Below are 18013 nucleotides of genomic sequence, written 5' to 3' on the forward strand. Positions count from 1 at the left end.
TTTCAATCCGTTATATGCAGTGAGGTTAAGAGGATGGCGACATGTTTCTGATTTGTCAGTCTGATGGGCTGTGGCTTGTTGCCAGGCACAGCAAATATCTTACACCCCCCAAATCTTCTCCACCTGCAACCCTTTAACCCAGATGCATGAAAATGTTTCACTCTTCAAACATTATGTATTAACTGATGTCTTTAGTAGGCTACTAAACAAACCAAATATAATTGAACAGTATTAACTTTCACTATGGAAATCAATTGATTAATTGTGTTCTTTATCATTTTGAAGGCATATATCCATATATTAAAAAATAAACCAAGGCAAACCATTTGGTAATGAACGACATGCCAACTCAACATGTCAGTATACAACCGATATAAAAACCATGAACTTAAAACTAAGACAGCCATCCTAGCACTGGATTATAAATCCCTTTATTGGATAAATCAAAATGCAGCATCTGTATTAAACAAAAGTATGGGCTTTGTTCCAAAGTATACAGTCACACCTCCCAAATATATCTTCTTACAGGGATCTTTCATTATGCGTGATGATCATGGAACCCCATCGGCTTCAAAACAGTCATGTGAAAAATAATGAAAGGCTCTAGGATTTCAAACCTATTTGATAAACAATAAGAGGAAAAAGTAAGCGTACGCCCTACCCAACAATTGCAGTTGTGGCATGGGACAAAAATTGTGAAAGATCAGCACAAACAGGCTGACCGGAAATGTGAAGGCTCACAGCAAGCCTCACTTTAAACAAGACCATGGCTTTCCTGTTACCAAAGCTCTCTAATGGATATTTGTTTGTTTATTAAGTACTGTTTCTAATATAGTTATATGTTGTTTGCAGTGCCTGCACAGATTGACATTTCCTTCCTTTTTTTTATATTTTCAGATATTTAGTCAAAAGGACTGAAATCCCTCTCAAGGTTTTCAGACTCGTCGTCATCAGAGAAGAAGTCATCCTCGTCTATGTCATCTTCGTCATCTTCATGCCATTCGAGGACTTCCTCATCGTCATACTCATCATCCTCCTCTGCCTCATCTCCACCTTCCTCCTCATTGTTGTTGTTGTTGTCAGAGTCACCAGACTCAGAGGCCCCAGCCCTGCAGAGAGAACACCAGTCTCATCGTGAGCACAGAAAATCAGGAAAAACATGCTACTAGATCCAGGTGGTAATGTGGAGATCCACTTCTCAAAATGTTCTGTACTCACGCTTTGTTGGCATCTGTGGTCTTAGAGAGATTTGAAGCTTGAGCAGATTCCTGTTCCTGTCCCGTTTTGGAGTTGTAGCCCACTCGAAAGTCCTGTGTTTGGAGAGACCAGACAGGAGGAAACCCTAATGATTTGCTGTTGATTGGACCACAATGCATCCAGTAAGTATTACCACCACACTTTGTGTTCTGCTCTTCAGAGTGTGTGCGCGCGTAAGTCCCTACCTGGGTCGAGTGTTGTAGAATGGCCACCAGACGCTCCTGAATGCGGCGGATGAGTTCCAAGCCAGTGTTGAGGTGCTCAGGCTTCAGGAGACGTACGCAGGACGCTAGATCAGTGCACTGCAACAGGGTCTCCTCTGGGGGGGGGGGGGGGACACCGACAATAACCTATCCATGATGCTTGAAACATCCTCAATAGCAATCTGCCTTGAAAAAAATCTTACTATGATTATCCTAGAATTCATTAAGGTCTTACCCAGCAGGATCTGTAGGGCATTGGTGTGAAGCTCCAGGGCTTCCATTTGCTGCTCCATCACATCCATCTTCTCGGTGTCCTGGTTGTAGTAGCTGTACACACACGAGTAGGCCAGCACCTACATGGCAGTCAGGCAAGAGGTCCATATTAGTCATATGGCTATTTACATTTACATATTTATATATATATATATATATATATATATATATATATATATATATATATATATATATATATATATATATATATATATATATATATATATATATATATATATATATTTTATACTACAGAAATTTGCAGCATGTGCTGCCCACATTGCGGGTCCTTTCGACTGTAGGCTATGCAATATTAAAACAAACAAAAAAATAACAAAAAAAACGACAGCTTTTATATTTTTTAGTAGCTAATTATTCTCTATGGCCAAATCATGATTTCTGGTGTAGTAGCCTATTTAGAATGATTTTATTGATTTCTTTCTAGACTGGAATATGCAATTCAATTTACTTTAGGGAAAGCTCATCTTCCCCTAGCCTTATGGACACGCCACCTATGCCTTTTAATGTGGTAGAAACACAACCAGTCATTGTGTTTCATTCGATTGTTAAACAATCACTTAACAAAGGCCTTCCTGTAGGCTACGCGCACATTCATCCACTTACAAAATAATTTCAGCATCCAAACCAACAGTGCACCCGCAATTTGATGAATTCAAAGAGACATCAGTTCCAAAACACCTACGTGTATTGTAATAACATTCTACGATTGTCAATGGGCCTACACTTGTAGCCTGAATTGCTGCATCCACTGTTGTCCACGCGCACCTCGGTCTCGGCCACTCATCTCCACTTTCCCAAAATGTAACTGTTCTCCTCAAACCACAACACATTTTGGAGCGTATACCACTCGGTTTCCAGTCAATTTGCTAATTTGTCATGCGGTTGACCTGCAGTAAGGTTAAATAATGGTGTAATAGCCTATAGTTTTTTGGGCATGTTTGTATGAATTGTGATAGGCTCACGTTTTACCGGTACGACTTATCCCCACTATTTATTTTCCCAGGACGCAGTACCGGACCACCTTACTTTCACCCAGGCTTGTATGTGAAATCACATGCTGATTGATTTTTCCAAAATGCTCTTTAACACAAGAGACACTGTATTGCTTCAATGTCGCTACAGATTAGTTGGTTATTTTCCTATTCGTTTACTTCCTCTTACCTTGCGAGCTTGAGCGAGTACTTTGCAGGCATCAATAACAAACGTCAATGATTTCATTTGCAGGGCTTCATTGATGGAGGAGACTTTGCTCTCCAGATTGATGGCGAAGTCCTTGGCCTGGTTGTGGAAAGTGCATCTCTCGTTGTAGTCTTGGAACTTCTTTTCCTGCCTTGCTGCTTTACTCACCTGCAGACAGAAAAATAAAGTATCACTGCATTGGAAATCAACAGAGCTTTTGTTTATTACAGAGTTTTGTATTAAAGTATGTAGGTTTAGATTGGTATGTGATATGATCATCCATGTCCAAAGGGGAAAATACTCTGCAATTCATGGAAACCCTTTGCATTTGTATTAAATCTTATGAAGCGCAAACTTAATTGAATCAAGTCATATGGACTCACCATAGCTGAGCAGTTGTAGTAATCTTTGTGGGTTGGTTTCCATGGCTTGAGACACCTCCAGCAAAATCCATGGTTACATTTGGCACAGGTCATACTGAAAAAAAGAAACATGGAGTGGTAGTAACAGTGATGCCTTTAAATCCCTACAACATACTTCTGGTAAACCTTGGCGGGGAGAAAAAAAAAATATATATATATTTTTTTTTAATCGACAGAACAGTGCTGAGGATTAAAATGTGTCCAGTAGCTTTATACTTACTGAAGGCAGCCTTCATTCTTCTCTATCTGGGCCTGGCAGCTGGGGCAGCGTTTGGAGATGAGTTTGGCAAGGTGCTTACTTTGGGCTTCCATGGTCATACCCTCGTAGTAGCCACCATCGTCCATCCACTGGGACATGTGACTGCAGCTGGCTGGGTAGTGAGCCTGGGGGAGATGGGGGAGGTTAAGCTGTACTCTGTTGCTTGCTTGAGTGTCTGGAAAAATATGTATAGATAGATTACCCTACACCAAGTTTGATCGCTAACCATACAAATATGGATTTCTGATTCAATCAGATTGAAGTAAAAAAAAATTACAAATAAACCCAAAAATGTTTACTAAAGCCCTATAACACAAATGAGAATGAAGACATGAAGCTGTGTACTGTATGACAGCTCAGTGCTAACCTCTGGGAAGTTGCAGCTAAAGCAGGAGGACCAGCAGCACTTTGAGCAGGTTCCCATGCTGCCGATGTTCTCCTTGCACAAGATCTGGTCACAGCCCAGGGGGTTGGTGCACCAGGTCAGGTTGGAGCAGCACTCCACGTAGCCCCGGAGGAGCGCGTTCTCATACTGGAGGGGAAACGGAGGACAGGAGTGGAGGGGCTCAGCGAAAGGATAGGTACTGCTGTTTTAAACTCACGAGACGCAAACAAACATTGTAAAACTGGACAGAAATGTCCATGCTAAACTGAGCCAGCAGTTCATATGACAACTAGACTAATGTGATATAACATTTTGGGTTAAAATAAGTGTTTCTCTCTCATTGAGTTGTGTGGGGGGCAGACCTTGGCGATGGTGTCTTTGTCAGTCAGGATGTTGAAGAAGAACAGAGAAGTAGGTTGCGCACGGCAGTCTGTGATTGGACAGTTGCAGTTCATCACCAGGTTCTGCTCAATCCTGGCCGTGAGGTACTCCTGCCAGCAAGACTGTAGGAAGGAAAAATACAGGGCCTTCGGAAAGTATTCAGACCTCGACTTTTTACACATTTTGCTAAGTTACAGCCTTCTATAAGGTATTCAATTTTTAAAAAATCCTAAGCAATCTACACACAACATCCCATGTTGCAAAAATACCTTCTTTACATAAGTATTCAGACCCTTTGCTATGATAATCAAAATTGAACTCAGGTGCATCCTGTTTTCCATTGATCATCCTTGGGATGTTTCTACAACTTGAGTACACCTGTGGTAAATTCAATTGATTGGTCATCATTTGGAAAGGCACACACCTGTCAATATAAGGTCCCACAGTTGACATTGCATGTCAGAGCAAAAACCAAGCCATGTGGTCGAAGGAATTGTTCGTAGAGCTCTGAGACAGGATTGTGTCGAGGCACAGATCTGGGGAAGGGTAAAACATTTCCGCAGCAATGAAGGTCCCCATCATTCTTAAATGGAAGTTTGGATCCAGCAACTCTTTCTAGAGATGGCTTCGGGACAAGTCTCTGAATGTCCTTGAGTGGCCTAGCCAGAGCCCACACTTGAACGCAATCAAACATCTCTGGAGAGACCTGAAAAGAGCTGTGCAGCAACGTTCCCCATCCAACCTGACAGAGCTTGAGAGGAATGGGAGAAACTCCCCAAATATAGGTGCCAAGCTTGTAGCATCCTACCAAAGAACACTCGAGGCTGTAATCGCTGCCAAAGGTGCTTCAAAGTACTGAGTAAAAGGTCTGAATACTTACGTAAAATGTGTTTTTTTTGGTTTGTTGTAAAAACCTATTTTTGCTTTGTCATTATGGGGTATTGTGTGTAGATTGATGAGGACAAAAAACAATTTAATCAATTATAGAATAAGGCTATAACGTAACAAAATGTGGAAAAAGTCAAGGGGTCTGAATACTTTCCGAAGGCACCGTAAATAATCATCAAATGAGTCCTTTGACAAACTGCACACATGAATTAGGAGATGTTACTACTCAGCATGTACAGCGTCATTCATCCTTAACCCCCTAGAGTTGATTCTCACGTAACGTCTGTAGCGTCCCAACAGTTTGACATACAAACTATTATGACCACTATGGAAAGGGGGAGACTTTCACGTACACAATGGTGGTCACCAACCCCCACAAGTGTCAGAGGACTCGTCTGAAGTCGGTACCGTTGACATGCAAATTTCTGTTTGTAGTGTCCAAACAGCTGGCTACAAACTAATGTGACCCACTACAGAAAGGGTCACAGGACTCGTCTGAAGGTAACCAGTACTGTTTAAAAAAAATAAAAAAAATAAATGGAAGTTTGAAGGTAGTTTTGTGCCTAACCAAAAAAGGAGTTAAATGTGTAAAAATAAATATTTCCTGAGCTTTCTTAGATCTCCTAGATAAGACAAACACTTGAATCCTGTTCCTTATGATTTGGTTTTTGACTGTCTTTTTTACTATTTATGAATGTGTTATTCAATGCGTTTCTCTGGGCTATAGTAGTAACTAACAAATTCAATATTTTATCAAATCAATATTTTATTCCTGAAGGGGTACTGAAATTCAGAATCAAATAGCTAAATGATCTATAGTATAACCATCTTAAAACAATTCCATGTCAGCTTAGAACCCTCACTCCCAACAGCTTAGACTTTAGAATTAAAGTATCCGTGCAAGATTTTTTTTAAATATAAAAGTTTGAAAAGGGGTAGAAATATCTGTAAGGTGACTGACCCGGCAGCAGTAGTGCATGCAGCAGAGGGTGGGGGCAGGCTCTGCCTCCCCTGTTTGGGAGATGAGGCACACGGGGCAGCTGGCCACGGGGCTAGGGGGCGGCTGGGGGTTCAGGCCCTTTAGCCCGGCAGCCAAAACCAGGGAGTCTGGGTCGTCTGTGTAGCGCTGGATCAGCACGTCCACGTTCCACTTGCAGTGGACCAGCAGGTGCTCAGCCCGGTCCAGGTCCAAACTCAGAGTGCCAGAGACCTGCTGGACAGTGCGCTGCATCAGCTGCCGGACTTCCTCCTGGTTCATGGTCCGGCCCATGGACAACAGGACAGCCTCCAGGACTCCATCTTCTGCACCCGGAGGGGCTGCACTGATGCCTTCCAGGCTGCAGGAGGAGACACAGTGGGTCACAAAGGTACTTACAACTATGGAAATCTTAACTTCTTAAAAGTGAGGGTGTCACAGTTTTAGTATGATTACATTGGAAATGCTCTCCTTTAAGAGAACAAGCATGTGTTACTTAAAGTGAGTAACCATAACATCCTTATAGACAAGCAAAACTTAGTCATCAGGTTAGTAGTAAGTGTGATTTTAATGACAGCGTGACTAATTTTGGAATCTTCGTTCGAAAATATCTCACCCCACACAACATTTCTAGACTATTTCATTATAACACAAAGAAAGCAACAAACATGGTTCAAAGTTGATAAATTGTCTTTATTTATAATAAAACATTCACTAGCATATTTTGCCTGTTTCTGAACATATTGTATAAGAGCCTAGATTATTTTTATGTTGCATTTATCGTTTGAGTAGAGGGTTGCCATGGGTTTCTTGGAAAGTAATGGCTTAGATGAACAGCATCAGTGGTCATCCTGAATATGAAATGACTGACATTGGTGGGCATTGCCATGCAGCCATAGTTTAGGTCAAAGTGCATTTAAAAGCTTAAGTAGGACAGAACGAAAACATATGTCACAAATACATGCTGTAACAGGACTGAAGACCTCAACCCAATTGGTTATTTATTAAAGCATTTATCCAATGCCTAAGGCAGTGGGACATAAATGGAAAAGGCCTGTTAATATAGTCTACTCTCCTTCCCTACAATTCAAAAACCAAACTGGGGAGATTCTGTATCTCGGGGCTAGAGGACACACCAGCCATCCACATTAAAATTATTTCCCCCCACTAGGTCAAGGCCAGTCCGCACACCTGATGTCAGCGTTGCTGCTGCTGGGGTTATTCTTCAGCTCAGCCTTGCTGAAGGAGAAATGCGCTTGGCCCTTCTGGGGAGTGGAGGGGTCCTCAGGCAGGAACTCCACGATGTGGGGGCTGTCCTCGTTGCGCCTGATGTAGCCCTTGCTGATGACATGCATGACGCAGGACAGCACGTCTGTAGTGCTGCAGCTGAAACGAACTGAGCCCGGGGAACGAGTCGCCTCCCGCTTCTGACACGTATCCAACACCTGGGGGAGGACAAGTGAGCAAAGTGGTACATAAGACACCGGCTGCTAGTATCTGGCCCATCAAATAAAGCTGGTCCTGAACCACGGAGGGATGGACGTCTATACTACCACTACATAGGATCAGTTGAGGATCTCCATTGGTCACACATGAAAAAGGACATGGGGAGGAAACATGGCCTTACTCTGAACACCAGGTTGTCTATGTGCATCTCTTTCTCAGCCTTCATGATCTGGATGATGAGGCAGTAGATGAAGTTCCTCTTCCTCTCCAGCGAGCGGGCAGCATCCTCGTCCACATTCAGGTAGGTCTGCTTGGGCAGCAGGTAGCAATAGCTGTGGTTTTCCAAACTCTGAGACTGAGCTTTTTTGTTCAATCTCAGGACTCCTATGGGCAGAGGACAAAACTATACATTCAGTGCGACGCCACCGACAAATGCCAACAGTAATTTCAAAATGGTCACTAAAATAAAATCTAACTGGGGAACAATGCAGGAGATGAGGTCTGTCAGTGTAAAAGAAATAAGTAAATGCAATGTCACAAAATCTGATGGATTACTGAGATCAACAGTAGCTCCATAGAATATTTGTGAAAGGCTAAGAGAGAAAGAGCTGGCCAGGGGAAGACAAAGAGCAGGAGCTCACCCTTCACAAGATTGTTGTCAGGGCTGTCTTGGGTGAGAATGCCCTTCCCTGCTGTGAGGGGAGACAGAGCATGGGCCAGCATTGTCGGGGAGAGGCCTGTGGCCTGCTGAAGAGCCTCCACAGATACATCCTAAAATAAAATACAACAGGAGGTAGTATCAGAGACAACAGCCCATTGTCAATGGAGAATATTTAATACATCAACTCCCCATAGTGCATTGCACTGTATCCCCCCGGTCATCTAGTTACCGCTTGGTGGTTGAACTGTAGGAGGATGTACATCTGCAGGGTGGAGACGTAGAGAGTGCAGGAGCCGTAGCGCAGCTCTGCATGGCCCAGCCAGGTCCACTGTAGACGCCGGGGCTTACTGTGGGTCAGATTGTACATGCACTGGCCTGCAGACAAACACACATCACTCAACGTTTAGCCTCAAGCACTTTCGTTCTGAAAGATGCCATTGTAACGGACTGGTTCTAATGAGATTTTGGCATGTGTGACTCATTTCAGGAAACTAGGCATATGTCGCTGAGATAATGGTTGGGCTGGACATGCCGGGAGATGAGTTTGGATTGGTCTGCCATGTAGCATGCTTCTTGCTATAACGTGAGCTGTTCAGTATGTGTTGACAGTCCTTCGTATCGTGCAATTTTTTTGAAAGATATAACGTTAGCCATCGAGAACTATAAAAGTTTTGCTACTTTTTTCAACAGGATTGATGCCCTGAATTTAGCAGGCGCTATTGACAGATCAGTTGGAAAAAGTGATGGGCTACTTTCTGCACACGCCACGGTAATTGTGAACGGGAGTGACTTCACAACTCTGGCCAAACAATGTGGCAACAAACAAAATGGAGTTCAAATGGTGCCAGTCTGCTATGACGTGTTCAACCATGTATACGGATAGATAAGAGACTAGCAACATTTTCAGATAAGTGTCTAATTTTGTGAGAAAGTCATTTTCATTCCAAGTTAAAGCGTATTGTTTGCTAGCAAACTGGCAATAATATTATTACACAAATCATACACGTAACGTTAGCTAGCAAGCTAACGTTATGTGTGTGATCTGTGTAGTAATATTATTGGAATCAGAAATCTATTTGCATTGCTAGTTATATCCTAATATTTACTAGCTAACATTGAACATAGCTAGTTGGTTAGCTTTAGCTACCTGCAGATTCATACTACAGCTATGACAATGTTTGTATTGGTGTTAGTAGTACGAGTTGGGATTACGCCGGTTTATTGTTTAGCTAGCTAGAGGTCTCAACAAAAGACTCCACTTCGCCAAATGATTACATGACCCATCAAGTTAGCCAGGTGTGTCTGATTACGACCATCTATTGTATTTCATGAACATGTGTACATGTCTAGACAATAGTGACTCATCCACCTAGCTAGATGTGGCTGGTTATAGCATTTCCTTCAAATGACCTATCAATTTATACAAGTGTGTCAGGTAAGAGTCATCTAATAATGATAAAATATTTTATCTGGACACTTTTTTTATATTGCTAGTAACCAATGTTCCCTCTAAGCTGCGCGCGTAGTAGCCCCGAGACTGCTGCGTAGAAATATCAGCCAACAGCGAGAAGCACGAGATTAAACTTCACTCAACTTTCTAGAGCAGTGGTCACCAACCGGTCGATCGCGATCAACTGGTCAATATCCAAGAAATTCCTAGTCGATCAGTAAATATTTATGTAAAAAACCCATCAGATGCAGGCACCATCAGCCCAGAGAAATAAAAATAAAAGCCAATTGTTTAAATGTATTCACTCAGCTGTGCTTCACAATTAATTTAAAAAAAGCTATATTACCAGTGTGATCATATAGCCTACCTCAAATTTTTTAATGCCCTGAACAATACATTCATTGGCAGGGCAATTCAAGCAAAGCCAGTATGTGGTTTATAAATTGGTTAATGTTGCAGGCTTACATTTTTTAAGTCCTATTAAATAATCTGAGCGGTAGATCTCAGCTTGCATTTTGACTCCGTGATCTGGACTCAGAAAATGTTGGAGACCACTGTTCTAGTGTTTTCCCTGTTAGGACTATTAACATCTCCCTTTACTGTGGCAGGTGTGATCGAATCAATGCAATATTAGCCACTTTCAATGCAACATATCAAAACATAATGAACTATGCAAGAGATTTTGTTGTAGGCAGAACGCATCGGAGTAGGATTCTATTGCATTGACATGCACTAGTCAGCCCGTACTCTACACAGACCGGTGCGGTATAAACAATCAGAGCTGCAGTAGGCCTATATGCAAATAGACCATTGCCGTATATGGATCTGTGCGATTCACTTCGTTTTGAGATCAAAGCAAGAGCTGCATGTAGCCACATGTGCACACTATTGTCATATCCTTTGGTAGCTAGTAAGTTATTAGCCCAGTTATAGATAATTTGTAGTCAGCAATAGGGGAGTAATTGCTTCTTACAAGAGAACAAAACATGTATATTTCTTGACATCTTTGAAAAGGCGGTCAGGTAAAGGAGCTTTTGTCTTAAAGAGGCAGTGTTGTATTTTGAGACCGGCTTGAATAAGCTAAGTAGCCAATAGGCAGAGGGTAGCATGATTTCTCAGATTCTATGTAATAATGGTGTGGGAATAATAATGCATTTTATATGGTAAAAGTGGTTACTTGCATCAAACACAACAACATTTTCAATCGCCTCATTGTCTGAAGGACAAGTGGATTAACAGGTTAATGTCAAGCCCTGCATGTTTGTTGTTGTAAGTCTCATGGAATGTAGGCTTACATTGAACACCACACATTGGCTGCTATTGTAGACTGAATGACAGAACAGCCATTTCCATGTTAAAATGTTATGGGATGCATTTCCTCCGTTGTTTTTTATGTAGGCCACTGGTTAAAACTAACTTAAAGCAAGTACAGCCTGCAGTGTTCACAGTAAACGCACGCTGAAAGTTGCACAGAATTTACACAACGTTCAAGTTTGCGCTCAGCAGACCTGAAATTTGCTCAGCACCTAATTTTTGTTGTTGTTGAGGGAACATTGCAAGTAACCATTTCACTGTACCGTTTACACCTTCTGTATCCAGTGCATGTACCAAATAAACGTGGATGTTATTTGATAGTGTGTTTACCAGGGACGTGAATGTGAAGAACATGACCTGCACCAAAGTCAGATTAGGACATAGGCCAAGGACTAGATAAGTGTATTTTACATGGATTCTTTCCTTATAGTAGGATACTACTTTTAACACTTAGACTTTAAGTAGTTTAGTAAACAACCAAATATTTGCTCTGTTTAGCACATGGTCTCACATGTCAATCCTTAAACAGAAGGGTGGGGCTTTTAAACTTTTAAAGCAGAATTACTTTCCCATTGTTCCTAAACTGTAGTGTATGATAACATTTTCTAGCTGAGTCTCTTTTATCCAATGTAAAAAAAAAAAAAAATTTAGCTACGAATCGAGGCGGTCAGTCACATATGAGAAATATTAAAATACATCAATATGAGGCAAACAAATTATTGCATACAACCAAACTTTTTGAAAAGAGATAACCGAAAGGGACTGACTGTTAGAGTAGAAGTCCGTGAACTCTGCCAGGTAGGTGCAGAGCTGCTTGGGGAAGTATCTGCTGTGGTTGTCCATGTAGCAGGGGGAGGAGACAGCCCAGCAGCGAGGAGACAGGATCAGCACCTTCACCTCACTCTCCTCCTCAGGCTCCGACGGCTGATCATCCATCATCTGTAGCACAGCAAAGGACAAAAATAGTTTGTTATGGGTTGGATTCCCATTAGCGCATATCACATCGTAACATGTGTATGCTGCTTTGGAAACGAGCATCAGCTATATAAAAAAAAGTTAAAACATTGCAGGGCCTGATACAATAGTGGCTCTCGTCCTCTGCTCACCTCCTCGTCGACATCCTGAAGGGTCTTATCCAGCTGCTGGAGGCGGTAGAGGTGGAACTCCTGCTGCAGCTCCTCAGACTCACTAAGGTTCTTCAGCATCTGCTGGGGGAAGCGGTTGGGGAAGCAGGTGCCTATCTGCATTATGACAGCACTCTCCAGCCACACCTTGCCCTGGCCTAGCAGCCTGTCACCCAGGTAGTACCTGCGGAGGAGGAAACGAGATGGATTGAGACTCGGGTACAATATGGCCCTTTCAGAATAATAAATGGTGTTAGGTTGACCTTACCAACTACAGGGATAGAAATGTGGCCTTACCTGTAAAAGTGCTCAAAGGTGTTGGCCAGCTCCAGGCCGGAGAGGAAGAGCATGGGTTCTAGGAACTGCTGCAACTGGTTAAGAGTCTCCACGTTGCCAGAGTCCACTCCACTCTCCTGGATCATCAAGTCGATGTACTGGGCAAACCGCTCGCTCACCTGCAAACACAGAGATGGAGAATTCAACCTACACAAAGAGCAGTGATCTGGAGAATAGATGTGTTACCGGTGCACTGCCGGGTTACGTTCATTAGGCACCAAACAGAAGAAAAATGACTGGAACGGGGAAGAACTGTGTGTGTTTTCCGTTGCGTGCCCTAATATGACCCAAGTAGTATTGAGTATAGGTCGTCTAGTATAACTCACGTGCATGGCGGTGAGGATGGAGAGCTGTAGGAGAGCAGCAGAGAAGCCGTGGCGGAGAGCCAGCACAAACGCTGTCTGTTGGCCAAACAGCTCCTCCATGGCATTCTTCAGACGGAGGTACATGTTCCTGTAGCGCTCCACAAAGTCTGGCAGGCTGCACGTAGAGTCCAAAAACTTCTTAACCTGTTAAACATGTGTCAAGTCATCACTCCAAAGTTTTTATTTATCTATGAGTTCCAACTTTGAAATCCTGCCAAAGACTCATTTAGTGATGCCATCTTGACTCAAAAAAATAAATAAAAATAAAATAAGTTTAAGAGTTACTACACCAACTTACTTCAAGGACATTAGATCAGAGTAGGTTTATAATAGGCCTCAGAGTTTAGAGATATAGGAGTGGCTTACCTGTCTCTGTACAACGCCCTGCCAACACAGTGCTATCCCTGCAATACTGCTGGTGTTCTTCATCTTCGGCTTGACAGAGTTGGAGGAGGAGGAAGAGGAGACAGCGGCTGCATCTTTGTTCTTTCCCTCTTTTCCATCTGAAAGTAAATGACGATTCAGTTACCTTCTAAACAAAAAGGTTTGAGATAAATCAGGGTAAAAACAATCTGCAGCCAAAAACAACAAAGAAACAAAATCAATAACACATCGTCCTGATCATTTTCAACTGAAACTGGAGGGTTGCGTGTGGGAGGAAAGCGGAATGTTGCAGTCATTAGTTATATATAAAAAAATATATATATATAAAAAAATAAAAAAATGGGGGTGCCATTGAGCTGGAAGAATAACTTAAAACGAAATGCAGTACATTAGCCTCTAAACTGTTACTTACTCTTTAAATCTTTGCTTCGGTTGATACCTTCTGAAAACAAAAGAAATACCTTGAAATACGGAAGACTTGATGGGTGGTGTCTACCAAATACTATAAGTAAATTAAGTATCAATACGCTCGCATTTCCAAATTTTATACTACCATGCAAAATCTAGTCTACTAAGACGTATTCTCAGCTCATTTTGATTGGCAATTCCCAGCACCCATTTCCAGGGGCAATAATTGTCAGTTCACTATTCTGAAGGTTGTGAAGCTGGACAGAGAAAAGACTCATAGCAGCCTTGAGTGTTTATCAGAAGTAAATGCGTGGTAAGGTATAGCGTTACAGGATTACTCACTGCACTTGATGGGCGGCTTGAGCTCCTCTGTGTCCACTCTGCTGGTATCCACATGGACCAGTAGGTGGGTGAGGCGACGGACGCGGGAGTTGAAGATGGCGGCCCGGCTCTTGCAGCGCCTGGCTGACTCTGCGTTGTCAAGGTACTCACTGAGCAGCCAGGAGAGAGGACTGAGGACTTGGGTCTCTGTTGGGAGTTGAGAAGAGAAGCAAGTTATTTGAACTACAACTGACTGAATCTTAGTTGATGAAAATGTATGACAGATAGACGCTAGCTGAAGTGCAGGAAGTGAGTGCGAAAGAGAGTGAGACAGACTCCAAAAGTTACCCGAGATGGTGATGCTCTGTACGATGGGGGTGATGAGGGCCTCCCAGCAGGTACGTCCCAGAGCCTCCGCTGCCTCGGCATCAGGCAGGAAGCGGTCAGCAAACATCTGCTCATGTCGCAGAGCGCTGTTCAGTCTGCAGAGACACACCAGGCCAGGTTAGCACAGTCAGGGGGTCAGTGTAGTTTGTAGTACCGTGTATAGTAGAGACAGGCTTACTTGTTGAAGAGCTGCAGCAGCTGGGCCTTGTCCTCCAGGATCTCCTGGCACCAGGTGTGGGCCTTAGTGGTGTAGAATAGATAGGTGCGACAGCAGAGCTGCTCCTTGAACACGGGCCAGAAGGTGGGCTTAGGCCCCAGCACCTCAAAGCCGTGGACCCTTGTGTCAATGCCACCCTGGTGGGAAGAGCAGGTTCAAAATTTAAAAGGAGACGCCCTGCTGACCAGGGTTGAGATTAGTACCATGTCAATTCAGGAAGTAAACTGAAATTCAAATTTTCATGATTCCACAGCCCACCTGCTGACACCTCTTGATCCTGATCTGCACAATGGACCAGAAGCGGGTCATGTTCTCCAGCAACACAATGCGATTGGCTGAAGGAGGCACATTGACCTGTTAAAACAAAGTGGGTGGGTGAGGGGCTTAAACCTTAAAAAGACAAGATGGTAAATTGAACCTACTTCCAAAAGTTTCCTACTCCTGTCGGCTTAATACAGCTACTTACTGTGTTCAGCTCTGTGTTGATGTTTGTGGGGTCGTCTCCTGCAAGTACTACCATGCGGGCAGGCATATAGCTGGAGTCTTCACTGGCCACAAGCACTGCCAATTGCCTGAGTTTAACAAGAAAAGGAGAACATTTACTTACAGTAAGTTCCCAATAGTTAAGAGTAAATCATTTTTTTAAAAGTACAAATATCAATGTCATTGAGGTAACCACAGTTGTTTACGAGAGCATGCAGTCTAGCATAAAAATCCACAGACACATGAACAAGGCAATAACAAAAGTTTCGGTATACAGGAAAGGTAAAAGTGAGCAACTCAGGTGTGCTTCATTTTCAATTGTCTTTAAAAAAAAAAAAGTGCATACACCAAGATTAAAAATGACAACATTCTAAACCCTCTGTATGGCCAAAGTGATGTGTGGACGTACCTAATCACCACCCCCTTGTGCATGTAGATGTTGATAAAATGGGAACCTGTGCAGCCATTGGACTCCCAGTACGTTTTGGGGTTCTTGTCAGTGAGCTTGTTGGCTCGATGGTGATTAGAGGAAACCTCCACTTTCTCCCAGCACTTGTCCTCCTTGAGTTCCACACTTGATCCTGTTAATGGTCATAGACAAAGTATGACAGTTTAAGACAAGTTGTACTTTAACTTTCAGAGGCTAAATAAAAACTTCAAGGGATGTTTGGTTAAAGTAAATAAATCTACAGTACTCATTTGATTTTATGAAGAAGAAAAAAATACAAAAGTAATGACATTATTTATTTTGGCACCATTTCTATGCAAGGCTGGTATTCACTTGTGATTTGAGTCAGCTAAAGTGAGATATAAAATAATTTAAATAAACACACCTTGGCACAGATTGCGCAGAAAGATGTCAAAGAAAGGGATGTTAATTGGTTGGTGGCTTCGCCGATGCTCCTCTATTTGGCCCAAAACCATCTGTATTTGGTTAGAAAGGACAGCAGATTACAAATGAGCTATTAGCAACAGAGTAGCGTGACACTTGCAAGCCAAATGTGGCACCCACTATTGAAGGAACATTTCAAAGACCTACAAGTAAAAACATTTTTTTTTAAACAATATAGAATTTTACAATATAGAAACCTAGTCTTGTAACTGACTGAATAGGTAAGATAGTAGAATTTGTATTAAACCTGTATGCAACCAGCCAGAACGCTGGTGGTCATTTTCTTGTAGAGACTGGCATACTTCTCACAGTCTGTGATTAAGTCCCGCAGCTCTGTGACCAACAGCAGGTTGATACTGTGCTTGTCTAGCGCCTTGACCAGGGCGTCCTTCGTGCCCAGACGACACATCACCACAGCATAGTCTTTGTTCACAGAGGCCAGGCGATACAGGAAGCGGATGAGCAGCTGGACAACCTAGACGAAACAACCTTGTGTCAATTACATGACCATTAATTGAATACATACCTAACATAGAAACGTAGAGGATTATAACTACGTGCCTTTCGGTTTATAATCATGGAGGATCTTTCCTACCTCACGGTCATTGATGAATGCGGTCATAGAAGACAAGCATGGTTCTATGCTCTCATGCCATGGAAGCAGATCCTCCAGGTAATTGTCCAAGAACTTGTTCAATATTCTACAGGAGAGAATATACAAATGTTTGTATATTCTTGAAAATAAAATACATGCATTGCATACATAACATGCCCTTTGGAGGTTCATTACACAGTACACTGATGACATGATCGAGGCACTGACATGACATTCCAACAACTAAACCCTGTCGGTTGGCAGCACAACAAGCACCTCCGTCTCACCTGAGGATGGAGAGCTGCGCGGCCCGGTCAGCTCGGTGCTGGTCCATGAGGCGCACCAGGTCCTGGTAGGTCTCTCGGCTGCGGGTCACCTGGTTGCGCTCCTCCTCTAGCTGGGAGGCGTCGTCGCACAGCAGCTGCTCCAGCGTCAGGATCACCTCCTTGGTTGCCGTCATCTCCTTCAGGCTCACCACCAGCATCTTCAGCTCTGTGTCCTTGAAGTCCAACTCATCCTTTGACTCTGGAAAAAATATCCAGAACAGAATTTATTTACTTAATCTTCTTTGTCCCCATTAGGACATAAGCCCACAAGAAGAGGACAATAAAATGTTCTTTATCATTTATTGTGGGAAGAAGGATCTATTATAGGAATGCAAGAGGCATGGCATAAAAAGCATATGTGCAACTAGCTAGCTAGGAACCCCTAAACATAACCGGAAGGAGTGTATTCAAACAAGCAATGAAATCGTACCTTTTTTCTCCAGCTTGTGGACCATGGAAATGTGGTTGAGGGCAATGATGGCCAGCATGTTCACTGGCCGCGAAGCTGTGAGGCACTTCTTGAGCACAGCGCTGACGTCACAGGCCACCAGCTGTTCCGCCAGGCTCTTACTACTGGAGATCAGCATGATGATCACCAACAGACCATTCCTCACCGACAACATACACCTGGTAGGAGAGAGAGAGCAGATATCCCTTAGCCGCCACTGTGACATAGCAGTGTCATCATAGGAAACAGTGGAGTTGGGCATGTTAACATTCCCTTTGAGAGCCAGTCGGGGTGTAAAAGACATACCTAGGTGTGTTGAGCATCAGTTCAATGCCAGCGGGGATTGCAGCCAGCAGTCCCTTGGAGCCCTCGGCGGTGGCAGAGCCAATACTGGCAAAGACCCCGAGCATCATGGGTGTGCCAGACTCGGGGAGAGGAAGATAACAGCTGCTCATACTGCCCAGGTCATGCTTACTGGCACCTGTGATAACCATCAGAGTCTAGGGAGGAGGGGGAGAAACCAACACACACACACACTATGTAAGTGTGGACAGAAACATGATAGATAACTTCACAGCTGCAGTGTTGTCATGACTTGTCATCCCCTAAAAC

General features: G+C 43.1%; 1 protein-coding gene across 3 annotated transcripts in view; it reads right to left on the minus strand.

The window, feature by feature from the left end:
• Window positions 1-406: 406 nt before the first annotated feature.
• Window positions 407-18013, minus strand: part of LOC111978419 (cullin-9) — a 32863-nt gene continuing 15256 nt past the window's right edge. The window contains exons 10-41 of one of the 3 annotated variants that reach the window (XM_070448429.1): window positions 17708-17901; window positions 17384-17580; window positions 16915-17152; window positions 16628-16733; window positions 16280-16507; window positions 15974-16064; window positions 15550-15721; window positions 15124-15229; window positions 14916-15011; window positions 14619-14794; window positions 14402-14535; window positions 14075-14260; window positions 13737-13763; window positions 13307-13443; window positions 12902-13084; window positions 12537-12694; window positions 12222-12423; window positions 11883-12054; window positions 8581-8726; window positions 8332-8461; window positions 7872-8074; window positions 7436-7689; window positions 6230-6605; window positions 4362-4502; window positions 3982-4146; window positions 3576-3739; window positions 3317-3410; window positions 2916-3101; window positions 1696-1813; window positions 1443-1576; window positions 1219-1310; window positions 407-1109 (exon numbers count right to left, since the gene is read on the minus strand). In XM_070448429.1, coding sequence (XP_070304530.1) covers window positions 902-1109; window positions 1219-1310; window positions 1443-1576; window positions 1696-1813; window positions 2916-3101; window positions 3317-3410; window positions 3576-3739; window positions 3982-4146; window positions 4362-4502; window positions 6230-6605; window positions 7436-7689; window positions 7872-8074; window positions 8332-8461; window positions 8581-8726; window positions 11883-12054; window positions 12222-12423; window positions 12537-12694; window positions 12902-13084; window positions 13307-13443; window positions 13737-13763; window positions 14075-14260; window positions 14402-14535; window positions 14619-14794; window positions 14916-15011; window positions 15124-15229; window positions 15550-15721; window positions 15974-16064; window positions 16280-16507; window positions 16628-16733; window positions 16915-17152; window positions 17384-17580; window positions 17708-17901 — 5214 coding nt within the window. In that variant the 3' untranslated portion in view covers window positions 407-901. Of the gene's footprint in view, window positions 1110-1218; window positions 1311-1442; window positions 1577-1695; window positions 1814-2915; window positions 3102-3316; window positions 3411-3575; window positions 3740-3981; window positions 4147-4361; window positions 4503-6229; window positions 6606-7435; window positions 7690-7871; window positions 8075-8331; window positions 8462-8580; window positions 8727-11882; window positions 12055-12221; window positions 12424-12536; window positions 12695-12901; window positions 13085-13306; window positions 13444-13736; window positions 13767-14074; window positions 14261-14401; window positions 14536-14618; window positions 14795-14915; window positions 15012-15123; window positions 15230-15549; window positions 15722-15973; window positions 16065-16279; window positions 16508-16627; window positions 16734-16914; window positions 17153-17383; window positions 17581-17707; window positions 17902-18013 lie in introns of all 3 variants that reach the window. The other 2 variants (XM_024008483.2, XM_070448430.1) reach the window with 2 other exon arrangements.

Source organism: Salvelinus sp. IW2-2015, linkage group LG18 (genome assembly GCF_002910315.2).
Source record: "Salvelinus sp. IW2-2015 linkage group LG18, ASM291031v2, whole genome shotgun sequence".
NCBI lineage: Eukaryota > Metazoa > Chordata > Actinopteri > Salmoniformes > Salmonidae > Salvelinus > Salvelinus sp. IW2-2015.